Consider the following 26,684-nt stretch of genomic DNA (forward strand, 5'->3'; position numbering starts at 1 on the left):
CCTTTCAAGGGTCGCGGGGGGGTGCTGGAGCCTATCTCAGCTGCATTCGGGTAAGAAAGTCCCCTCCTCATCGCAGGGATAGACAGACAACATTCTCTTATTATTATAATCAAATGACAGCAGTCATTTCCATGAGGTTATTTTCTAATATAAGTGTTTAGGCCCACTTACAATGACAATAACAAAAAATATTGTTTTTCATGAACTGTGTACTTTTGTTGTTTGTCTGGGTGGAGGTCCTGCTTTGGAAATTGTTTGTACCCCTTTCAGACATTGCATTTAGTTCCCATTAAAACATTCACATGTTGCACAATGAGATGTAAGCAGGGGATCATGTGTACATTCCTGCAACTTCCTGTTTGTAAAAAATATATTTTTATTAGTATTTATTTAATATACTAACAGCATTTCATGATTAATATTTATAAATTAAAATTCCTAATAAATGCCACTAGAATACGCACACATTTGATTGGTAAATCATAGTGCAACGACCTGGAATGACACTTTATGTGTGGCGTTGGAGTTGTCCGACTTTTTGTGTGGCTGTAAACGCATCACTGGCTAAGTGCCATATGTGCATGTGTTGGCGCAAGTGAGAAAGAGCGAGCGGCTGCTGTTGATATAACAAAGTTGCTTTTGGTCTGGTTTGTACTGCAGAAAATGACCACTTTTGCTAGATATAATTTTTTTTACTAATGTTTTGGTGATGTGTTTATGGCCGACCATAAAGAGTTTTGCTCAGTAAAGTGATGGATGGAATTCATGTCCTCAAAGCGTCTGGACAGACGTTACAATATTTGAACAATGACGACGAAAACTCTTTTCTCTGTCGTGTTCGTGTGTCGAAAATTGTTATGCGCTTATTTTTTTATTTGATTTTGTGCGTGGCATAGATTTGCCGTGCGCAGAAGTCGTTTGAGCAGTGCACAATTGCACCGGCGCGCACCTTAGAGGGAACATTGTTTGTGAGTATTCGAGTATACGTTCTCACACAGTTGCTTTTAACTGCGGGCATTACACTACAGGCTTTTCTCACTCTTTCTTGTTTCTCCTTCTCACAGAGACGTAAAACAAGCGCACCTTCTTACATACGTCACATACTGTCGCGCGTGCAACGTCATACGCCCTCGCGGAGCAGAGAGGTAGCGTCATGGGTAAAGTTAGCTGTGGAAGGAGGTGCAAGCGGAGCGAGTGGTAATACGAGAGAAAGAAAGATGCGAATCTGGTAACAAATGGAGGAAGAAGAATTAATTCCTAAGAAAAACAGCACGGGGTGCATCGTCTGGCAATGGTTTGGCTTCAAGCGGGAAGATGTTGAACAGACAACCGTAATATGTCAAGTATGCGGCAAAAGCATCGATACAAAAAGTAGCAGCACTACTAATTTGTAGCATCATTTGAAAAGTCACCCGCTAAAGAATGAGGAGTGCTTGAAACTCCGCATGTCAACATCTCCGGCCGGTGCCACACCCAACAATTGAGCGTGGCGTTTTCCATTTCCAGATCAACACCGTATGACAAAAATAGTCAACAACAGAAGGAGATAACGTCCGCAGGAACCTACCACATAGCGAAGGACATACACTATTTGATTTCCTATTATGGAGCTCATTTTTATTTTGCAGTTATTGAAATATCTTGTGTGACATCATGCGCAAAAGTGCACTTTATTTGTTTTAAACTATTGTAGTGGCGTTCTGTACAAAAAGTGCACTTTAATTTAGTGTTGTTTTGATATGTCATCTTAGTGACATCATGCACAAATGTGCAATAATAGCTTGTTTTAAAAATGTCTCTGACAATCTTGCACTTTCTGTTTTGAAATGACATTAAGTTTGTGCCACTGCTTAATAACTGCTTAATAAATACAGTTTTGGTAAATTGACTTAGTTGTGATTTTCCTCTCTGCATAAAAGTTTAAAATGAGCATATATTAATGCAGTATGAACAAGAATGTTTTAATGTAGACACATACAAACCCCGTTTCCATATGAGTTGGGAAATTGTGTTAGATGTAAATATAAACGGAATACAATGATTTGCAAATCATTTTCAACCCATATTTAATTGAATATGCTACAAAGACAACATATTTGATGTTCAAACTGATAAACATATTTTTTTGCAAATAATTATTAACTTTAGAATTTGATGCCAGCAACACGTGACAAAAAAGTTGGGAAAGGTGGCAATAAATACTGATAAAGTTGAGGAATGCTCATCAAACACTTATTTGGAACATCCCACGGGTGAACAGGCAAATTGGGAACAGGTGGGTGCCATGATTGGGTATAAAAGTAGATTCCATGAAATGCTCAGTCATTCACAAACAAGGATGGGGCGAGGGTCACCACTTTGTCAACAAATGCGTGAGCAAATTGTTGAACAGTTTAAGAAAAACCTTTCTCAACCAGCTATTGCAAGGAATTTAGGCATTTCACCATCTACGGTCCGTAATATCATCAAAGGGTTCAGAAAATCTGGAGAAATCACTGCACGTAAGCAGCTAAGCCCGTGACCTTCGATCCCTCAGGCTGTACTGCATCAACAAGCGACATCAGTGTGTAAAGAATATCACCACATGGGCTCAGGAACACTTCAGAAACCCGCTGTCAGTAACTATAGTTGGTCGCTACATCTGTAAGTGCAAGTTAAAACTCTCCTATGCAAGGCGAAAACCGTTTATCAACAACACCCAGAAACGCCGTCTGCTTCGCTGGGCCTGAGCTCATCTAAGATGGACTGATACAAAGTGGAAAAGTGTTCTGTGGTCTGACAAGTCCACATTTCAAATTGTTTTTGGAAACTGTGGACGTCGTGTCCTCCGGACCAAAGAGGAAAAGAACCATCCGGATTGTTATAGGCGCAAAGTTGAAAAGCCAGCATCTGTGATGGTATGGGGGTGTGTTAGTGCCCAAGACATGGGTAACTTACACATCTGTGAAGGCGCCATTAATGCTGAAAGGTACATACAGGTTTTGGAGCAACATATGTTGCCATCCAAGCAACGTTACCATGGACGCCCCTGCTTATTTCAGCAAGACAATGCCAAGCCACGTGTTACATCAACGTGGCTTCATAGTAAAAGAGTGTGCGTACTAGACTGGCCTGCCTGTAGTCCAGACCTGTCTCCCATTGAAAATGTGTGGCGCATTATGAAGCCTAAAATACCACAATGGAGACCCCCGGACTGTTGAACAACTTAAGCTGTACATCAAGCAAGAATGGGAAAGAATTCCACCTGAGAAGCTTCAAAAATGTGTCTCCTCAGTTCCCAAACGTTTACTGAGTGTTGTTAAAAGGAAAGGCCATGTAACACAGTGGTGAACATGCCCTTTCCCAACTACTTTGGCACGTGTTGCAGCCATGAAATTCTAAGTTAATTATTATTTGCAAAAAAAAAAAAAAAAGTTTATGAGTTTGAACATCAAATATCTTGTCTTTGTAGTGCATTCAACTGAATATGGGTCGAAAAGGATTTGCAAATCATTGTATTCCGTTTATATTTACATCTAACACAATTTCCCAACTCATATGGAAACGGGGTTTGTAGAATCATCATACTGGTGTGATTATATGCATCAAGTGTTAATTCAAGGCTAAGGCAAAATATGGATATATATATCATATATCATGTACCTGGCCTAAAAATATGGAGATATTAATAAAAGACCCTACTTGCACATGCTCCCTTGTTGCCGACTGTTTCCATTCACGGACCGCCACCTGCGGCTCGGTCACCGGGGCACACACACACACACACACACACACACACACACTTTATAGAAATGCATACTCTACGTCTCGCTGGTGTGGCTTTAGTTCATACACACACTTTCACAAATATGCACGCACAGACGCCCACGTGGTGTATTTTTACGCGAAAGTTCAGCGTAACCTAGCAACAACGCCACGTGTGGTCCTATGAAGAATCACTGCTTTTCATTATGTTCAAGTATATGAAAGTGATCGCATGTTGTCCTAGCGTTCATACGTGTGTTACCAAGGAAACAGTTCCCCTGCTTGCGCTCATCTTTTACACTTTATTGATGCGAAAGTAGACACTTAATATACATCTGGGAGATGGCGTGTGCTGGTCAGTCGCTTATCCCAATGGTTGTGAAAACCAAGTCCGCAAACCCTCCCCCTGCCCCGCCCCCTCATCCTGTCAAGCAGGGAACATTGGACCCCCAAGTGTCGTCCGCCTATTTTACTGCCGGGACATTTTCATTAGTGGCTCCGATGGCAGGTGCGTGCCGTGATGGGCGTCACATTTGATTAGCGCCGTGCGAGAGGCTGACCTGTGGAGAGAAAAGGTTAGCTATGCTTGTCAAAAGGTATTACCGCGGAAGGCCCTCGTCATAGCTGGTCTAGGTAACAGCGTGAGGAGATGAAATAGGGGGGGAAAAAACAATAAGGGTGCACATGTAAGCATTGCAATGTTGTTTTTTTCCCCCCCATGAATGTATTCCTTTGTTTCAATGTTGCTTTCCAATTTTCTTTATTCTAACAACAAAACAGCCCAATTAAAGATGGGTACTTTTCACATTTAAACCGTAGCAGTATTAATTCCTGCTACCTGGGAATCAATATCAATACTCAACTCAATCTTTTGTATGTTCATTTTAGGCTGACTATATCCTGAAATCCCAAAAAGAGGACACATATATGCGTGCCAAGGCCGGGACGAGGTGAAAATTTGCCAATGATACTTGAAATTGCTCTATAAATAATATATTTATTTAAATAAAGCATTTTTTCTCCTCTGTTGACAGCAGTGTTGGCGCTAGGAATTTTTAAAATGGGGTCCCTTGGACCCCATTATGTCATAAAAATTGGGGTCCCACAATAAATTTCTGGGGTCTCACATTTTTGTAAGCGTTTTGAAAACAAATGATAAACGTATGCATTGTCCTGTTATATCTCACATTCTATATTGTGTTTTGGAAAAAGGTTGTCATTACTTAATTCATTAAAGGAATAATTAAAAAAGAAGACACATTTGTATGCATATGTAAATTTATCAGTTATAAACATTTATTCACTTTCTTCTTTCCTTCATGGATCTAAACTTTACCGCTGTTGGTAGTTTTTTCTATGTTTTTATTTAATAACTTGTAGGTGTGTTTATTTCAGTATAAAAGTGTAATAAGTGTTAATGCTGCAAGGGGTTCTGGGTATTTGTTCTGTTGTGTTCATGTTGTGTTATGGTGCGGATGTTCTCCCGAAATGTGTTTGTCATCCTTGTTTGGTGTGGGTTCACAGTGTGGCGCATATTTGTAACAGTGTTAAAGTTGTTTATACGGACACTTTCAGTGTGACCTGTATGGCTGTTGGTCAAGTTTGCTTTGCATTCACTTGTGTGTGTGTGGGAAAAGCTGTAGATATAATGTGACTGGGCCGGCACGCAAAGGCAGTGCCTTTAAGGCACGCCCTCAACCGGGAGAATGGTTGTCCCGGGAGGTTTTCGGGAGGGGCACAAATTCGGGAGTCTCCCGGGATAATCGGGACTGTTGTTAAGTATGTCAATCAATCCACTCCCTCGCTCTCTCTGTCTCTGCCCCTCCCTCACGAATTTTGCTGCGTGCGCACACCTTCAAAATTTGTTTTGTTTTCAACCCCTTCTTAACCCTGGACGTACATTGAAAATACACGCAACCCTGACTCAAAATGCCGGACATTTGAGGCATTTAAGAAACCCCGCCCGGACAGCCCCGCAAAAGAGGACATGTCCGGGGAAAAGAGGACGTATGGTCAGTCTAGTTCATATGGTAATAAATGTTGATTTATACCAGGGGTCACCAACCTTTTTGAAACCAAGAGTTACTTCTTGGGTACTGATTAATGCAAAGGGCTACCTGTTTGACACACACTTAAATAAATTGCCAGAAATAGCCAATTTGCTCAATGTTATTATTAATAATTCATTTTATTTATCTTTGTGGAAACACTGATCATCTTAATGATTTCTCACAATAAATATATATAGAAACAGATTAATATCAATATGCAACACTTTTTTTTTTATATTTTCTCTAAGTACACATTTTTCAAATTGAACATTTTCAAATGATCACTTCTAAGACAGTCTTGTGAAATCACAATATCCCATTTTAACTAGCTAGCCACTAACATTTTTTTAACAAATCATGAATTACTTTGCACCATGTTTGTACAAATAATAACTCATGTAAAATACAAAAGTCAACTGTCAAATTTTTAAAGAAATCATGTCACACTTTGAACTGGACACCAAATCTGTTATCTGTTTCTTTGTCAGTTAGTGAAGACAAAGTATTTAAAATATTTTCTTGGATTTTCAAATTCTATTTGAGTTTTGTCTCTCTTAGAATTAAAAATGTAGAGCAAAGCGAGATGTGGGATCTGGGCCGAGGATGTCCTTGTGGCTTGTGCAGCCCTTTGAGACACTCTGGATTTAGGGCTATACAAGTAAACTCTGATTCATTGATTGATTGATGATGACGGCGCTGTCATGTCCATAAAAAAAAAGTACTGGTAATTTTCAGAGACAGTATAGAACCATTTTTGATTCATTAGTACCGTGGTACTTTTAACAGTACCGGTATACCGTACACACTAAAAAATGTTGCTGATTCAGAAAAGGACGAACCCCTTATTTGAGTTCTTTTAACTCAACATTTTGGGTTAATTTTTTCATCCCAACATTTGCGTTGAATTATTTAACCAAAAAGTTGAGTTATGATAACTTAATGTCGGGTTATTCCCAACCAAGCTAGTGGGTTGAATTATTTAACCCAAAAGTTCAGTTATGCTAAATCAATTTTGGTTGATTCATAACCCAACTATTGGGTTGAATTTATTTAACCCAAAAGTTGAATTATGCTAACTCAATATTGGTTGATTCATAACCCAACTATTGGGATGAATTTATTTGACACATGTTGGGTTATTCCAAACCCAAATTGGGTTGCGAAATTTAGCGCTCCTTGACCCAATAGTTGGCTAAAAATTATACATTTGACTGCTGGTTTGTCCTCCTCCTTCGCAACTACTGAACAAAATGATTTTTATTCCATTGAAATATACTCAAAAGCAAGATATTTTTTTTACAAGAATTGTCATGTGTGGTCATAGTAGTTCTATACAGCATGCTCATATATTTACATGTACATAAGATGTGTCAAATAATGTTAATGAGATGAATCCTTAATAAAATTCCCTTCAAGAAAAAAGTACCTTTTTTCATTTAAAAAAAAACAACCTTTTACCCAAAAATGCGTTACTCATTGAAAAACAACCCAAAAATGGTTCATAGTTTTGAAAACCCAGAAATTGAGTTAAAATAATACCCTTGTAACCCAAAAAATTGATCGCTCTTTAGAAAAATAACTCCAAAATTTAACCCAACACTCGCAACTCATAAATTGGGTTGTCCTAATAACCCAGCATTTTTTAGTGTGTACAACCCTAGATTCGAAGATGTCTGAAATAAATAATTCATTCAGTGACAAATACGGTATCTGTTAAGTTCCACTCCTCTACTCAAAAGCAAGATACTTTTTTACAAGAATTGTCATGTGTGGTCATAGTAGTTCTATACAGCATGCTCATATATTTACATGTACATAAGATGTGTGAAATAATGTTAATGAGAATAATCCTTAATAAAATTCCCTTCAAGAAAAAAGTACCTTTTTTTATTTAAAAAAAAACAACCTTTTACCCAAAAATGCGTTACTCATTGAAAAACAACCCAAAAATTGTTCATAGTTTTGAAAACCCAGAAATTGAGTTAAAATAATACCCTTATAACCCAAAAAATTGATTGCTCTTCAGAAAAATAACTCCAAAATTTAACCCAACACTCGCAACTCATAAATTGGGTTATCCTAATAACCCAGCATTTTTTACTGTGTACAACCCTAGATTCGAAGATGTCTGAAATAAATCATTCATTCAGTGACAAATACGGTATCTGTTAAGTTCCACTCTTCTACTCCAAAAGGACTCACGGACAACTCATGATTTCCAATTGGTCAACTTTTTATTTTCCAACTTGAAGCGTTGTTGGTTTAATTTCAGTTGATCTTCAACTAATCATCAGGTTGTAAACCGACCATTGGTGTGTTTGGAGAAACTCGTAGAGTAGATTTTGCGGTTGTGGCTGCTTGCTGTTCTTCCTTGCATGCGGCTTGTTTGGTGAATGAATCTGACTGAACCTCCATTCCTTTTCAGGTGCCTTCAATCAGTAATTTGGCGGCCATTTTCCCTTGGCTTTCTGGGAATTGTAGTTCTCAATGGTTTTGACCATGTAGTTGTCCACCCTGTAGGGCATGGATTGACTCTTGACTGACACTTCTGAGTTTTTAACTCCACAGTATCAGCTCCAACACTTATTTGCTTTGACACCTGTAACAAAGCAAAGATGCTTCTTTGTTCAGATATTGCTTAGCACAGTGTTTTTCAACCTTTTCTGAGCCAAGGCACATTTTTTTCATTGAAAAATATCCCAAGGCACACCACCAGCAGAAAACATTAAAAAAAACGAAACTCAGCAGCCGATATTGACAGTAAAAAGTCGTTCTCGCAATTGTTGGATATTAATTCAAACCATAACCAACCATGCATCACTATAGCTCTTGTCTCAAAGTAGGTGTTCTGTCACGACATGTCACATCACACCGTGACTTATTTGGAGTTATTTGGTGTTTTCCTGTGTGTCGTGTTTTAGTTCTTGTCTTGCGCTCCTATTTTGGTGTTGATTGTCACAGCATGTACCGCCGTCTGCTGCTCCACACGCTGTAAGTCTTTGCTGTCGTCCAGCATTCTGTTTTTGTTTACTTTGCAGCCGCTTCAGTTTTAGCTTCGTTCTGCATAGCCATCCCTAACCTTCAATGCCTTTTCTTAGCGGCACTCGCCTTTTGTTTAATGTTGGTTTAAGCCAGGGGTGTCCAAACTTTTTCCACTGAGGCCCGCGCACTGAAAAATCAAAGCACGCGGGGGCCATTTTGATATATTTTCATTTTCAAAACCTATACAATATACACTTTTTTTTTTTTTTAACCTTTGGGCCTCCCTCAAGTTAGGTCCTAGGGACCCAGAAGGGTTTCAGTCTTAAAAAAGGTTGAAAATAAGTAATATATTAATTATTTTTTATTAAACGCTTGAATCTCTAATTCAACTTCATATATATATATATATATATATATATATATATATATATATATATATATATATATATATATATATATATATATATATACATTTTATGAGCTTTTTGTCAAAATCCTATTTTTTGGGGGCAAAAATATAAAATATACAGTATTTTCCCCAAAAATATTTTCAAAGTGGAATATTTGATCTGAAGTAATTGGATCCCTAAATAGGTCAATAATTAATAGCAACATTTATTTTTTTAATTCCAATAAAATTCTTGGGGATCCAAAAGTGCCCCACTCAAAAAGTGCTTTTTTTAATTTTTATTTTTTACAATCAACACTTAAATCTCTATAGCTTCAGATAAAATATAATGTAATTAGTTTAGTATATTCATAATAACAATCCATATAATAATTAGTATTAGTACATAATTAGTATGTATTTTTTGGAAATAATTGTCATATTTTTCATGTTTTCTTATTTGTATTTATGTCCTTTTTTGTCCTAAAATCAGTCAATAATTCATAGCAACATTGATTTTGATTCATTATTATTTTTTGATAAATTATTTAAAAAAAAAAGTGTTATTAGATTCAACAATGCAACTTTTTCTGATTGCATTTCACCTATTTGCTCTTTTATTTAAAAAATGTTTTAGTATTTTTAAAATGATGTGCTGCGGGCCGGTAAAACATTAGCTGCGGGCCGCAAATGGCCCCCGGGCCACACTTTGGACACCACTGGTTTAAGCGTTAGATACCTTTTTACCTGCAAACCATCGTCGTCCAATTACAAAGCAATTAGCTACCTGCTGCCACCTACTGATATGGAAGAATATTACATGGTTACTCTGCCGAGCTTTAGACAACACAGACACTCAACAACGGCACATTTGCGGATTATAATTACTGGTTGGCAAAAAATATTTTTAACCCGAATTGGGTGAAATTACATAATCTCCCAAGGCGCAACCAAACATTATCTCACGGTACTGGGGTTTGTCAACGTAAAGCGCTTTGAGTCACGAGAGAAAAAGCACTGAATGAATACAATTATCTTCACTTCACTTTAAAATTAGTAGACTAAATGTATCAAAATGGTCCCCCGCGTACTCAGTCCTGTTTTTTTTAATCAGTCTAAAAATTGATTGACTGATTTGATCTGGAGTTTCCCGACCAATTAACAGCGAGTGTGTAACAGCAAACACTGAGAGGCAGTTATAGCGTTCAGTGATCCTAATGGAAGAATATAAGAAGCTACGCGTCTTTTATATTTGCAGTTACAGCCTTTGTTCTCTTGCACATGGACGCTCCACTGAACTGACAATTCCCCAGGATTGCACCAGGAATCTAAACGCTGACCCCGAGGGCTTTGATGTTTGCTTACCTCCAGCATCCAAACCGCCGGCCCGAACTTCTTCAAGACGTGTAGAAGCAGCCAGTTAAAGCGCACACCTTCCAATTTAGTCTGCCCTCACACTGGCAAAAACCCCCACAATACTTAACGTCTTGTACGCGTTCAGCTCGCTTACCTACGCGAGACGGGTTTTGGTTCTTTGATCTCGTTCTTGACAGTTCTTGCTTCTCTCAACCACGACACCCTGATGGATAATGATAGTGCTACCATAGAAACATGAAACCGGGGCATATATTCGTTAAAAAAAAATGCAACAAGTTCACTGCAAAAAGTCAGTGTTCAAAAACAAGAAAAAAAAATACAAAAAATTGGGGTATTTTACTTGAACTAAGCAGAATTATCTGCCAACAGAACAAGAACATTTTGCTTGTCAAGACTTTCTAAAACAAGTAAAATTAGCTAACCTCAATGAACCCATAAGTATATTCTCACTAATAACAACTGTACTGCTACATGAGTACGTATTTTCTATGGTTTTTATTGAAAATAAAACAGCAAAGTCAATTTGGCTGTCATCTGTTTTAATATGAGACACAATTGTGTCAAAGTCATTATTATTATTTTTTTACATGCTTAAAATAAGAATTTATTACTTTAAAAAAGTAGTTTTATACTTGTGAGTGTTGATGACACAGCTTTGCAACAGTTTTTATTCTAGTTTCAAGCATGTTTTACTCAATATAGGTCATACAATCTCAGCTACAAGCTGTAATATCTTACTGAGATCATTTAGGACCAAAACACTTAAAACAAGTAAAACACTCTAACATCAAATCTGCTTAGTGAGAAGAATGATCTTATCAGACAGAAAATAAGCAAATATCACCCTTATTTGAGATATTTAATCTGACTTAGATTTCAGTTTTTGCAGTGTTGCGTAATCCGATGGACGGATGTTGCTGACATTTTCAGAAAATTTCCAAATTAGGTCCTTTTGTAGTTTTTATTAAAATTCATATACAGTCGTGGTCAAAAGTTGACATACACTTGTAAAGAACATAATGTCATGGCTGTCTTGAGTTTCCAATAATTTCGACCATTCTTATTTTTTTGTGATGGAGTGATTGGAGCACATACTTGTTGGTCACAAAAAAACATTCATGAAGTTTGTTTCTTTTATGAATTTATTATGGGTCTACTGAAAATGTGAGCAAATCTGCTGGGTCAAAAGTATATATACAGCAATGTTAATATTTGGTTACATGTCCCTTGGCAAGTTTCACTGAAATAAGGCGCTTTTGGTAGCCATCCACAAGCTTCTGGCAAGCTTTTTGAATTTTTGACCACTCCTCTTGACAAAATTGGTGCAGTTCCGCTAAATGTATTGGTTTTCTGACATGGACTCTTAAGCATTGTCCACACGTTTTTTTTTGTTTCATATAACCACAAAACTTTCCTCCAGAAGGTCTTATCTTTGTCCATGTGATGTCAGATGAAACAAAAATGTAGCTGTTTGGCCACAATACCCAGCAATATGTTTGGAGGAGAAAAGGTGAGGCCTTTAATCCCAGGAACACCATGCTTACCGTCAAGCATGGTGGTGGTAGTATTATGCTATGGGCCTGTTTTGCTGCCAATAGAACTGGTGCTTTACAAAGAGGAAAAGGGACAATGAAAAAGGAGGATTACTTTCTTGTTCTTGTCAAAAGTCTAGCAGCTGCATTTTGTACCAACTGTAATCTTTTATTGCTAGACATAGGGAGACCCGAAAATAATATGTTACAGTAATCGAGACGAGACGTAACGATCTCAGCGTCGCTAGTGGACAAAATGGAACGAATTTTAGCGATATTATGGAGATGAAAGAATGCTGTTTTAGTAACAGTAAAAGGAGGATTACCTCCAAATTCATCAGGACAACCTAAAATCATCAGCCCGGAGGTTGGGTCTTGGGTACAGTTGGGTGTTCCAACAGGACAATGACCCCAAACACACGTCAAAAGTGGTAAAGGAATGGCTAAATCAGGCTAGAAATAAAGGCCTACTGAAAGCCACTACTACCGACCACGCAGTCTGATAGTTTATATATCAATGATGAAATCTTAACATTGCAACACATGCCAATACGGCCGGGTTAGATTAGTAAAGTGCAATTTTAAATTTCCCGGGAAATATCCGGCTGAAAACGTCTCGGTATGATGACGTTTGCGCGTGACGTCACGGAGTTTGCGGAAGTATTGGGACACCATTGTGTCCCAATACAAACAGCTCTGTTTTCATCGCAAAATTCCACAGTATTCTGGACATCTGTGTTGGTGAATCTTTTGCAATTGGTTTAATGGACAATGAAGACAGCTAAGAAGAAAGCTGTAGGTGGGATCGGTGTATTAGCGGCTGGCTGCAGCAACACAACCATGAGGACTTTGAGTTGGATAGCAGACGCGCTACCGTGAGTATGCAGCTTTCTTCCAAACATTTGATCACTTGCCCGTCCGTGCGTGCCGCTACGTGCATGTCACGTACGTAACTTTGGGGAAATATATGTGCTGTATGAACTTTGTGGAAATGAACGGTACTTTGGGCTGTGGGATTGAGTGTGTTGTGCGGGTGTTTGAGTTGTATTGGCGGGTTATATGGACGGGAGGGGGGAGGTGTTTGTTATGCGCGATTAATTTGTGGCATATTAAATATAAGCCTGGTTGTGTTGTGGCTAATAGAGTATATATATGTCTTGTGTTTATTTACTATTTTAGTCATTCCCAGCTGAATATCAGGTCCCACCCGCCTCTCACAGCATCTTCCCTATCTGAATCGCTTCCACTGCCCTCTAATCCTTCACTCTCACTTTCCTCATCCACGAATCTTTCATCCTCGCTCAAATTAATGGGGTAATCATCGCTTTCTCGGTCCGAATCGCTCACGCTGCTGGCGTCCATGATTGAAAACAATGTGCAGATGTGAGGAGCTCTTCAACCTGTGACGTCACGCTACTTCCGGTACAGGCAAGGCTTTTTTTTATCAGCGACCAAAAGTTGCGAACTTTATCATTGATGTTCTCTATTAAATCCTTCCAGCAAAAATATGGCAATATCGCGAAATGATCAAGTATGACACATAGAATGGACCTGCTATCCCCGTTTAAATAAGAACATTTCATTTCGGTAGGCCTTTAAGGTTTTAGAATGGTCTCCCCAAAGTCCTGAATTTAAACGTGTGGACAATGCTGAAGAAACAAGTCCATGTCAGAAAACCAACACATTTAGCTGAACTGCACCAATTTTGTCAAGAGGTGTGGTCAAAAATTCAAACAGAAGCTTGCCAGAAGCTTGTGGATGGCTACCAAAAGTGCCTTATTGCAGTGAAACTTGCCAAGGGACATGTAACCAAATATTAACATTGCTGTATGTATACTTTTGGTCACATTTTCAGTAGAGCCATAACAAATTCATAAAAGAACCAAATTTCATGAATGTTTTTTTGTGACCAACAAGTATGTGCTCCAATCACTCTATCACAAACAAATAAGAGTTGTAGAAATTATTGGAAACTCAAGACAGCCATGAGATTATGTTCTTCACAAGTGTATGTAAACTTTTGACCACGACTGTATGAGCTTGTTGACATTCACTCTGTCACCATACATTATTGCTTGGATTTACATGACCTCACGTCCGATGCACGTCCGGCTCATTAAATATGTGTGATGGTCAAGCCATCATCTGTTCTTATTGGGTACTCGGCGCCATTTAGCCTTCTCTCAGAGAAAAATGCTTGTGTAGTTTTCGGCTATACCAGGGGTCGGCAACCTTTACCACTCAAAGAGCCATTTTGGCAAGTTTCACAAATTAAAGAAAGTAATGGGAGCCACAAAAAAATGTTTTAAATTTAAAATGAATAACACCGCATACAAAGCTTAAACGCTTTGTGCTATGTTAACTAGGGGTCTCCGACACACGCACCGGCACGCACTTTAATGTGGAAATTTGATGTTAGTGCAGCCCGCGAGTTTTGAATGAATGGCTAATGGCGCTTGATAGCGTCATACTTGCCAACCCTCTCATTTTTCCCGGGAGACTCCCGAATATCAGAGCGTGATGACACTGCATTTGGCGCCCTCTACAGTCTGCCCTAACAGTGTACCTGTTCGACCACACGTAGAATGCAATTTCAGCTTGCTCACGTAAGTGACAGCAAGGCGTACTAACTCAGCAGCCACACATCTTACACTGACGGTACCAATACCCAGAATCCCATGCAGCCCTAACTCTTCTGCTCAACCAACGCACGGAGAGAGGGGGGGTTGATGTGTGGGGGGATTTGGTGGTAGCGGGGTGTATAATGTAGACCGGAAGAGTTAGGGCTGCATGGGATTCTGGGTAATGGTTGTGTTGTGTTTATGTTGTGTTACGGTGGGATGTTCTCCAGAAATGTGTTTTTCATTGTTTTTTGGTGTGGGTTCACAGTGTGGCGCATATTTGTAACGTAACAATGTTAAAGTTGTTTGATACGGCTACCGTCAGTGTAAGCTGTGTGGCTGATGACTAAGTATGCTTTGTTGTCTCCTGTGTGTGCAAGTAATAACAACATGCAACATGTGGCTGGACTGGCACGCTGTATGTAAATGCTATAGAGGACAATTACTGCAGTGTTATTAGGGCACGCCCTTTATTTACTAATTAGAGTGTAAATAGGATTATTTTTTCCCTGGGAGTAATGTATGAGGGACACTGAGATCCATAAATCTCCTGGGAAAATCGGGGGGGTCAATCAGAGTGGTCAAGGAGCCGCATGCGGCTCCGGAGCCGCGGGTTGCCGACCCCTGGGCTATACGAACCGCTCAAACCGTTCAAACGTTCCTTCGGAGATCCTCGAGAGGTCATCGAGAAGGGTAGGAAGAGTGCAAGATTTTACGAAACGACTAGGAGAAAAGTGACAAGCACTCCAGTCTAAGGGAGCAGAGTCGTTTGCAGTGATCACGTCGTTAAAAGTTTGTTTGATATACTTTTAACATTTAGTACAGGGGTGTCCAAAGTGCGGCCCGGGGGCCATTTGCGGCCCACAGCTAATTGTTTACCGGCCCGCCACACATTCTGGAAATACTATTGTAAAAATAAAAAAGAACATTAAAAAAAGTGGAATGAGGTGAAATCTAACGAGAAAAAGTTGCAATGTTGACACAAAAGCTGCCATGCAGGCTGTGTTTTTTTTTTTTGTCTTTCTTCATTTTTCTTTTTTTGTCATTGCTCAAAAAAAAAAAAAAAAGACAAAAAATCCATGTTATAATGAATTATTTTCATGGCTCCAATTACTTCAAATATTTTACTTTAAAATGTTTTATGTGGTAAATATTGCATATATCGTGTAGTAGCCATATAAAAACATCAAAGTTTTCTTTGACAAAAGCGCATAAAACAAACAAAATAATAGTTCCAGCATAAAATCGACAGATATATCTGAAGTTGATCTCGTAACTTAAGTGTTGAAAGTAAAAGAAAAACCTAATAAAAATGTATCACTTTATGAGTGGGGCACCTTTTGGATCCCAAATATATTTAGTGTTTTTTTATTTATCTTTTCACTGTGATTACTCAAAAATATGAAAGGAATAAAATCAATTGTGTCCTGCATTATTGATCTGTTAGGGCTCTAATTACTAAATACTGCACATTTCAGTTTTACTATAAAAAAAAAAACTAAGTTGTTTTTGACAGAAAAGCCATAAAACATTTTTTTTAATTTGTATTACTATATGTCAACTTGAAGTTGATATAGAGATTTACTGTAAGCGTTAAATAATTAAAAAAAAATAATAATAATCTGACTTATTTTTAACATTTTAATGACTGAGACCATTTATGGTCCCTGGGACCCCTAAAGGTAAAATAAATAAAAAATGCATATATTTTGTTATGGTTTAAAAATGAAAAATATCAAAATGGCCCCCGCATGCTTTAATTTTTCCGTGTGCGGCCCTATGTGGAAAAAGTTTGGACACCCCTGATTTAGTATTTAGTATTAAGTGTTATCACCTCCCTGACGAGACTAAGATGAATGCAGCAATGTAAAGTGACACACTAGGTGTGGTGAAAATTACCCTCTGCATTTGACCCATCCCCTGGGATGGTGAGGGGAGCAGTGAGCAGCAGCGGTGGCCACGCCCGGGAATCATTTTGTTGCTTCAACCCCCAATTCCAACCCTTGATGCTGAGTGCCAAGCAGGGAGGCAATGGGTTCGATTTTTATAGTCTTTGGTATGACTCGGCCGGTCATACCGATCTCAGGGCGGTATCTCTAACCACAAGGCCACTGAGCAGGTCTCAATTGCCGGCTGTGAATCCTTACTGTATGTACATGTTATTTTTATTGTTTTATTTTTAATACATTTGCAAAAAAAATTAAAAACCCTTTCACCCGGATGCACTGTCCATTACCAGGGGTCGGCCCTGCCCAACCATACATGTGCGATTGAATGGGACGACCAAATTTGGACACAGGAAATAAAGATCTGCAAATGTCGCTGGACACTAGACCACTATACATCCTTTCAGCATTCTTTTTGTCTAAAATCATTAATACAATAATTGTTGGTATTGTCAGCCACGGGAGCTCCAACTTAATGACATAATTACAGTGTTGCTTCATTTGTAGAGCAAACATGCACGCTCAGGCTAAATGGCAGCCCCTAATTAAGGGACGTGGGACGGACTAATGGGCTGCGTTCAAAACGGGCGGCATGCGATGAAATACGTCGGCAATGACTTAGCAACACCGTTGCCGGCAGCAAAAAGCAGCAACACAGAGATTTGTATCGATTAGCTGTGCTTTGAAGGAAGTCCGAAGTAATTCTCAAGTGATGCCACTTCACATGTCTATCTTTGTAAAATGGAGGCATCCGCCTGGCTGGTGGTTGGAAAAGGTGTCTCTCACTTCATGGCAGTAATTGAAGGTTATGTTTTTGTGTTGATGGTCTCTCACACACACACACACACACACACACACACACACACACACACACACACACGCACACACACACACACGTACACGTATTTGTTACCTTCTTGAGACCACTGAAAAATGCCTGCCTTTTTAGGACCACCCTTTCTAGATCTATAAAGAAGTGTATTTACAACATTAATAATATACACGTTCTATGCAAATATAAAAAAGCTTGTTCTAAAAGATGAGTTGGAATTTCCCAAGAAAAATGTCACAATTTCACAAGAAAAACTTGGAATTTTGGCAGTACTATAATAAAAGTCGTCATTTTACTCAACGCAAGTCAAAAGATTTCAAGAAAAACGGAACATTTGTGCGATATTATGATAAAAGTTGGAATTGTACTCACTAACAGTCGCAATTTTACAAGAAAAGCTTAACATTTTGGCAATTTTATGAAAAGAGTCCTTATTTTACTCGACAAAAGTCACAATTTTATAAGAAAACTTTTATTATAATATAATTCATCCATCCATTTTCTACCGCTTGTCCCTTTTGGGGTCGCGGGGGGTGCTGGAGCCTATCTCAGCTGCATTCGGGCGGAAGGCAGGGTACACCCTGGACAAGTCGCCACCTCATCGCAGGGCCAACACAGATGGACAGACAATAATAATCGGAATTTTACTTGGCAAAATTATGACGAAAGTCATAATTTTACTCAAAAATGTCACTATTTTAAAAGAACAACAAAACAATGGGCAATATTGCGATAAAAGTCAGAATTTGATATGACAAATTTCACCATTTTGCATTAAAAAGTTATAATTTTACATAAAAAAGTCATAATTTTACAAGAAAATATTGCAAATATTACAGAAACAGAAAGAATATGAGAAATTGTTCCCAATTTTATAAGAAAGAAGTTGACACATTTTGAGAAAAAGGCTGTTTTTTGTTAATGTATGTTTTGTTTGTAATTGTTTTTTAATCTTCATGATTTAATTCAAGTTATTACAGTATGTCTCTATATAGATATTTTTTTATTTATTTTTTATTAATTTTGGCCAAAGGGGGCGCATTTCAATTTCTTACACACACTTGTTATTACATATGTTGGCCAGAGGGGGAGCACTTCAAATTTTTACACACACTTGTTATTTCATATGTAAAGTAGAGGGGGAGCGCTTTTAAAACTGACACACAGTCAATTTGACAAATCCCTCCTTTTTGGGACCACCCTAATTTTGATAGATTTCACCACCAGGGGTGCAAATGAAATCTCTATTTTTTTGTTTTTTGTAATGTGCTTAAGGCCGATGACAAAGGAGTCACGGACCACTGAATGGCCCCTGTGCCGCACTTTGGGCAAACCAGCTGTAGAAGCTAACTGTTAATGGCCACTATGGTCTTGGTAGTAGTGTATTTGTTCATCCTATGGTCACATATGGGACGCGGGTTGTCTTACGTCAGCACCGGAAGTCGTAAAATCAGCTAGCGGGGTTTTTTTTCGGGGATGAATAGGGAAGTCCTTCTTTAGCTGCCGTCTTGTTTTACCGTATATTGTTGCCTTTGCACCTGTCAATGTTTACTTTTGTATGCACATTAAATCAACAAAAAGTCCTGACTTTGGAGCAATGTTCACGGACTCTAGAATGTGGCTCTCTATTAAATGCAATGGTTTTCCGTATTGGGACCATGATTTCGGTCCTAACTTGTTCACCGGTCCTCACATGGAAGGTACTTTTCCTTGTTGATGTCTCAAGACGGGTAGAAATGCAAGAACACACACACACACACACACACACACACACACACACACACACACACACACACACACACACACACACTTGTGAGTGGAATTTTGGCGACACTTTGCATATTTGACAAACTGGCACAGAGGAGTGCATGAATCAGCCTTCGCTCCCGGCAGAGAGAGCCACATTAAATCAGCAGAGGGCTTTTATTAGTTTCTAAGGTTGTCCTTTCTCACACACACACACACACACACGTGGAAAAAAAGAGTTAAAAGTGTAGGCTACGTACTGCCCTAATGAACCTCCCTGTCGCTCGGCCACGGTCAATACCGCCTGCAGTTCAGAGCATTCCAACATGCGGTGCAGCAACTGTTTAACGAAGGCTCCCAGGCTGTTTATGCTTATAAAACCTGAAATTGTACTGTATGCCGTCTCACTTTTTCCACCTTGAAAGTTCCCTTCCGAATGTGATGTGGGCTCAGGAGCAGTTTTTGTGGATGTTCCCTGTCTGCCTGTCAGTCTCAATGCATTCTCCCTGCTTGTCACCGTTCAGCCAAAGAACACCGAGGGTTGTGACGGAAGATGAAGTACAGTCTTATCATTTTTCCTCCGGGCTGTTCACTTCCCGGCTTTAGTAACCGCTAACTGTCAACATACTTACATGTGTCTGTGTCCATGCAGTGATCAGAGGTACCAGGGGGTGCGGCGGGAATACCAGCCGGCCCGAGCTGCTCCGGCCTACGATGAACTGGACACGGCACGGCGTGGAGCCTTGGAGCACGACCCACACAGGGTGAGTGTTGTTATAGGGTTGTACGTTGTAGGGGCGGTATAGCTCGGTTGGTAGAGTGGCCGCGCCAGCAACTTCAGGGTTCCAGGTTCGATCCCCACTTCCGCCATCCTAGTCACTGACGTTATGTCCTTGGGCAAGACACTTTACCCACCTGCTCCCAGTGTCACCCACACTGGTTTAAATGTAACTTAGATATTGGGTTTCACTATGTAAAAGCGCTTTGAGTCACTAGAGAAAAAGCGCTATATAAATATATTTCACTTCACACTCACGGTATACTGGTATTAGTATAGTACCGCGATACTAATGAATCATATTCGGTACTATACTGCCTCTAAAAAGTACCAGTCCACCGTCCCCCCGTTGTCGTCACGTTGTGTCGTTGCTGGTTTACGAGCGGAGGAGCATGTTCGGCAGCGCACAATCACAGAGTACTTACAAGCAGACACAGTGTGTAGACAGAAAAGGGAGAACGGACGCATTTTGGCTTAAAAACTAACGATAAAGGTGAAGTTATAACACTGAAACACCCTCAGGAAGAGGTGTTTTAAGCGACTAAAGTCCATTCGCAGTCGGCAGTGTTTTAGCTACTTCTAAATTACTAACGCTCGCCTCCATGGCGACAAATAAAGTAGGTTTCTTACAAGTATCATCCCTGCAGGACGAGGAATAGCTAAACATGCTTCACTACACACCATAGCTCACCGGCGTCAAAATGTAAACAGACGCCATTGGTGGATCTACACCTAACATCAACTGTAATGATATCAAGTACAGGCACGTAGCTAGTCGATACTACTATGATTACGTCGATATTTTTTGGCATCACAACAACATCTTTCTTTTTTTTCAAATGTATATTATGTTTATAAACTCAGGAAATATGTCCCTGGACACATGAGGACTTTGAATATGACCAATGTATGATCCTGTAACGACTTGGTATCGGATCGATACCCAAATTTGTGGTATCATCCAAAACTAATGTAAAGTATCAAACAACAGAAGAATAAGTGATTTATACATTTTAACAGAATTCTAGACAGATCATGTTAAAAGAGAAAGTAAGCAGATATTAACAGTAAGTGAACAAGTAGATTAATAATTCATTTTCTACCGCTTGTCCTTAATAATGTTGACAAAATAATAGAATGATAAATGACACAATATGTTACTGCATACGTCAGCAGACTAATTAGGAGCCTTTGTTTGTTTACTTACTACTAAAAGACAAGTTGTCTAGTATGTTCACTATTTTATTTAAGGACTTAACTGCAATAAGAAACATATGTTTAAAGGCCTACTGAAATTAAATGTTCTTATTTAAACGGGGATAGCAGATCCATTCTATGTGTCATACTTGATAATTTTGCGATATTGCCATATTTTTGCTGAAAGGATTTAGTAGAGAACATCGACGATAAAGTTCGCAACTTTTGGTCGCTGATAAAAAAGCTTTGCCTGCACCGGAAGTAGCGTGACGTCACAGGTTGAAAGGCTCCTCACATTTCCCCATTGTTTTCAATGCAGCGAGAGCGATTCGGACCGAGAAAGCGACGATTACCCCATTAATTTGAGCGAGGATGAAAGATTCGTGGATGAGGAAAGTGAGAGTGAAGGATTAGATTGCAGTGCAGGACGTATCTTTTTTCGCTCTGACCGTCATTTAAGTACAGGCTGGCTCATTGGATTCCACACTTTGTCCTATTTCTATTATGGATCACGGATTTGTATTTGAAACCACCTCGGATACTATATCCTCTTGAAAATGAGAGTCGAGAACGCGAAATGGACATCTCCACGACAATACATCGGCGAAGCACTTTAGCTACGGAGCTAACGTTTTAGCATCGTGCTTAACTGCATATATAAAGAAAAGAAATAAGCCCCTGACTAGAAGGATAGACAGAAGATCAACAATACTATTATTACTATTAAACCATGGACATGTAACTACACGGTTAATGCTGTGCCACCTGGCAAAGCCTAGCAATGCTGTTGCTAACGACGCCATTGAAGCTAACTTAGCTACGGGACCTCGACATAGCTATGCTAAAAACATTAGCTCTCCACCTACGCCAGCCCTCATCTGCTCATCAACACCCGTGCTCACCTGCGTTCCAGCGATCGACGGCGCGACAAAGGACTTCACCCGATCACCGATGCGGTCGGCGGCTAGCGTCGGATAGCGCGTCTGCTATCCAACTCAAAGTCCTCCTGGTTGTGTTGCTGTAGCCAGCCGCTAATACACCGATCCCACCTACAGCTTTCTTCTTTGCAGTCTCCATTGTTCATTAAACAAATTGCAAAAGATTCACCAACACAGATGTCCAGAATACTGTGGAATTTTTCGATGAAAACAGAGCTGTTTGTATTGGGACACAATGGTGTCCCAATACTTCCGTTCACTCCGTGACGTCACGCGCAAACGTCATCATACCGAGACGTTTTCAACCGGATATTTCCCAGGAAATTTAAAATTGCACTTCATAAGTTAACCCGGCCGTATTGGCATGTGTTGCAATGTTAAGATTTCATCATTGATATATAAACTATCAGACTGCGTGGTCGGTAGTAGTGGGTTTCAGTAGGCCTTTAATGTACCCTAAGATTTTTTGTTAAAATAAAGCCAACAATGGAATTTTTTGTGATCCCCTTTATTTAGAAAAGTATCAAAATAATTTTAGTACCGGTACCAAAATATTGGTATCGTTACAACTGTAGTTGTAATATTTGAGTCATATTCTCCATTGTCCATACTTCTTTTGAAATGTCTAGCCGCAGATTCCCGAGTAGGAAGTTCATGTTTATATCAGTGTCGTGTGATGGCTTTCCTGAAAGCTGCAGAAAGCACCTTAAACAAATAATGATCTTCTGTCTGTACCACCGACACTAATTGTACCATATACCTGGTCACGCATGTCATTGGAGTATCACGTCCCAGCACTGTAGACATAACTGAGCCTACTTCTTCTCGAAATATTTGGATTCGAGCAAACTTCAAAAATCATGTGTATGATGTGAATTTAAAGAGCCACATTGTCTCCAACATGTCTGAGGTGTTTGTAATCTTTAATACTTTGAACCCTAGTGTAATAACTTCTTACACCAATCACTGTTTTTCAGCGACCAAATCGTAACTCCACCCAAAATATCGCAATAGTGTTCTCTCAGACATAGAAGAGAGTCTGCATCTGGATTTAACTCTTGATTGTTTCCACATGTGCAACCTGGATGAAACCCTAGTAATTTTCAGCTCACTTGTTAACGTTCGGAGGTGGAATGTGGCATCCAGGCCTCTTTATGTTGTTTATTAAGACATCTTCTAGACCAGTGACATTTCCATCCGCACTATTTTTTTTTTGTTTAGCTCTGCAGCAGCCATCACACTCACTCTTCCTTCTCATGGATTTTCTATTACATTGTACTGTACTCCTTTCTTTGTACAGTATGAAAGCATAAATCTCTCAATTTTCTATCGTGACATTGGCTCCGTTAGATGTGCATTGATCCAGGCTGAAGAATCTGTGCATCTACCTCTCAAACTCTGCAAAGAAATCTATAGCCATTTATCAGAGATTTTAGAATGGGCTTTTTTTTCCCAAAAGCAAGCCCAAGAATGCAGAAAATCAAACAGGGGCTGTTCGTTCTAGAAATTACTTCTGTTTCTACGACTCAACTGTAAGCAGAGTTTTAGTGTAAGTCTAAATGAACAATAAAACAGAAAAGACATAAAAAAATGCAATACTAAAAATATTAAATACAACAAATGAAAAGGTAATAAAAAAAGAGAACTCATTTTATTCCTGTGGTTGCCTTGCTTGTTAAAAAGGGGTTTGCAAGGAAGAGACAGACTTATTGGGAGGAGGAAGTCTCAATAACGAGACTATATAGGCCCTTTTCAACCAACATTTCAGGAACTTTAGGTTCCTGGAACCTGTAGTATCTCTACAAGTCCTGCGGTCCTCTCCAAGGTTTCTCATAGTCATTCATATTGACATGCCACTGGGTTGTGAGTTTTTCCTTGCCCTTATGTGGGCTCTGAACCGAGGATGTCGTTGTGGCTTGTGCAGCTCTTTGAGACACTTGGGGTTTAGGGCTATATAAATAAACATTGATTGATTGATTAATTGATAGTACCTGGAATTAGGTTCCTGTAGAAGTGCGTTTCCACCACATTTTATACTTCATGGTAGTTTATACAAATCAGGCTGATGACGTATTGAAGAGTGGTCTAGTATATTTCTACACTGTCCTTCCATCCATCCATCCATCCATCCATCTTCTTCCGCTTATCTGAAGTCGAGTCGAGGGAGCAACAACCTTAGCAGAGAAGCCCAGACTTCCCTCTGCCCAGCTACTTTGTCCAGTTCTTCGCAGGGGATCCTGAGGAGTTCCCACTGATACCATGTAAATAAACGGACAATAATAGGTGAAAGTTATTTTACTAAAAAGTAAGTACCGTATTTTTTGGACTATAAGTCACAGTTTTTTTCATAGTTTTAGGGTGCGACTTATACTCAGGAGCGACTTATGTGTGAAATTATTAACACATTACCGTAAAATATCAAATATTATTTAGCTCATTCACGTAAGAGACTAGACGTATAAGATTTCATGGGATTTAGCGATTAGGAGTGACAGATTGTTTGGTAAACGTATAGCATGTTCTATATGTTATAGTTATTTGAATGACTCTTACCATAATATGTTACGTTAACATACCAGGCACGTTCTCAGTTGGTTATTTATGCCTCATATAACGTACACTTATTCAGCCTGTTGTTCACTATTCTTTATTTATTTTAAATTGCCTTTCAAATGTCTATTCTTGGTGTTGGGTTTTATCAAATAAATTTCCCCCAAAAATGTGACTTATACTCCAGTGCGACTTATATATGTTTTTTTCCTTCTTTATTATGCATTTTCGGCCGGTGCGACTTATACTCCGGAGCGACTTATACTCCGAAAAATATGGTAAATTAAATACAAAGCAATGATATACAAAACAATATGATTTAAAAAATAATGTACCGAATTGTTCATAAAAAGTCAGTAGAGATGTCCGATAATGGCTTTTTTGCCGATATCCGATATTCCGATATTGTCCAACTCTTAATTACCGATTCCGATATCAACCAATACATATATATACAGTTGTGGAATGAACACTTTATTATGCCTAATTTTGTTGTGATGCTCCGCATTAAACAATGTAACAAGGTTTTCCAAAATAAATCAACTCAAGTTATGGAAAAAAATGCCAACATGGCACTGCCATATTTATTATTGAAGTCACAAAGTGCATTATTTTTTTTAACATGCCTCAAAACCGCAGCTTGGAATTTGGGACATGCTCTCCCTGAGAGAGCATGAGGAGGTTGAGGTGGGCGGGGTTGGAGGGGGGGGGCGGGGGTGTATATTGTAGCGTCCCGGAAGAGTTAGTGCTGCAAGGGATTCTGGGTATTTGTTCTGTTGTGTTTATGTTGTGTTACGGTGTGAATGTTCTCCCGAAATATGTTTGTCATTCTTGTTTGGTGTGGGTTCACAGTGTGGCGCATATTTGTAACAGTGTTATAGTTGTTTATACGACCACCCTCAGTGTGACCTGTATGGCTGTTGACCACGTATGTATTGCATTCACTTGTGTGTGGGAAAAGCCGTAGATATTATGTGATTGGGCCGGCACGCAAAGGCAGTGCCTTTAAGGTTTATGGCGCTCTGTCCAAATGTTTCTTATTGCACGTTTGTCCTTAAATAAAATAGTGATCGAACAAGACAACTTGTCTTTTATTAGTAAGTAAACAAACCAAGGCTCCTAATTTAGTCTGCTGACATATGCAGTAACATATTGTGTATAAAATGTAATAATCACTTATTCTTCTGTTGTTTGATACTTTACATTAGTTTTGGATGATACCACACATTTGGGTATCAAACCGATACCAAGTAGTTACAAGATCATACATTGGTCATATTCAAAGTCCTCATGTGTCCAGGGACATATTTCCTGAGTTTATAAACATAATATACATTTCTAAAAGATATTGATGTAATCATAGTGGTATTGACTAGATACCCTCCTGTACTTGGTATCATTACAGTGGATGTTACGTGTAGATCCACTCATGGCGTTTGTTTATATTGTAGCGTCCTGGAAGAGTTGGTGCTGCAGGGAATTCTGGGAATTTGTTCTGTTGTGTTTATGCTGTGTTGCGGTGCAAATATTCTCCCAAAATGTGTTTGTCATTGTTGTATAGTGTGGTTTCACTATATGGCACATGTTTATGACAGTGTTGGCGTTGTTCATACGGCCCCCCCCTTAGTGTGACATGTATGGCTGTTGACCAAGTATGCACATCATTCACTTGTGTGTAGTGTGTTCAAAGGTAAAATAGTAGATGGTTAATGGTCGGACATAGTGAAATCTCGTCTTGATCATTTTTTAATACATCTAATAAAATGCCATGACTTAAAGCAACTCTTCCTGAGGGTATTTCAGTGTTATAACTTCACCTTTATCGTTAATTTTTAAGCCAAAATGCGTTCGTTTTCCCTCTTCTGTCTACACACTGTGTCTGCTTGTAAGTACTCAGTGATTGTGTAGTGCGCCCAAACATGCTCGTCTGCATGACACGATGTGACGACGACGATGGGTGGGGCACCTGTACTTTTCAGAGGTGGTATAGTACCGAATATGA

At 39.2% G+C, this 26,684-nt stretch overlaps 1 protein-coding gene across 2 annotated transcripts in view; it reads left to right on the forward strand.

The window, feature by feature from the left end:
- pard3ba (par-3 family cell polarity regulator beta a) overlaps window positions 1-26,684 on the forward strand; it is a 427,783-nt gene that overhangs the window by 280,996 nt on the left and 120,103 nt on the right. For both annotated transcript variants that reach the window (XM_062060174.1, XM_062060183.1), the window contains one exon: window positions 19,872-19,983. In XM_062060174.1, the coding sequence (XP_061916158.1) occupies window positions 19,872-19,983 (112 nt within the window). The remainder of the gene's footprint in view (window positions 1-19,871; window positions 19,984-26,684) is intronic.

The sequence above is a fragment of the Entelurus aequoreus genome, linkage group LG01 (genome assembly GCF_033978785.1).
Source record: "Entelurus aequoreus isolate RoL-2023_Sb linkage group LG01, RoL_Eaeq_v1.1, whole genome shotgun sequence".
Classification (NCBI taxonomy): domain Eukaryota; kingdom Metazoa; phylum Chordata; class Actinopteri; order Syngnathiformes; family Syngnathidae; genus Entelurus; species Entelurus aequoreus.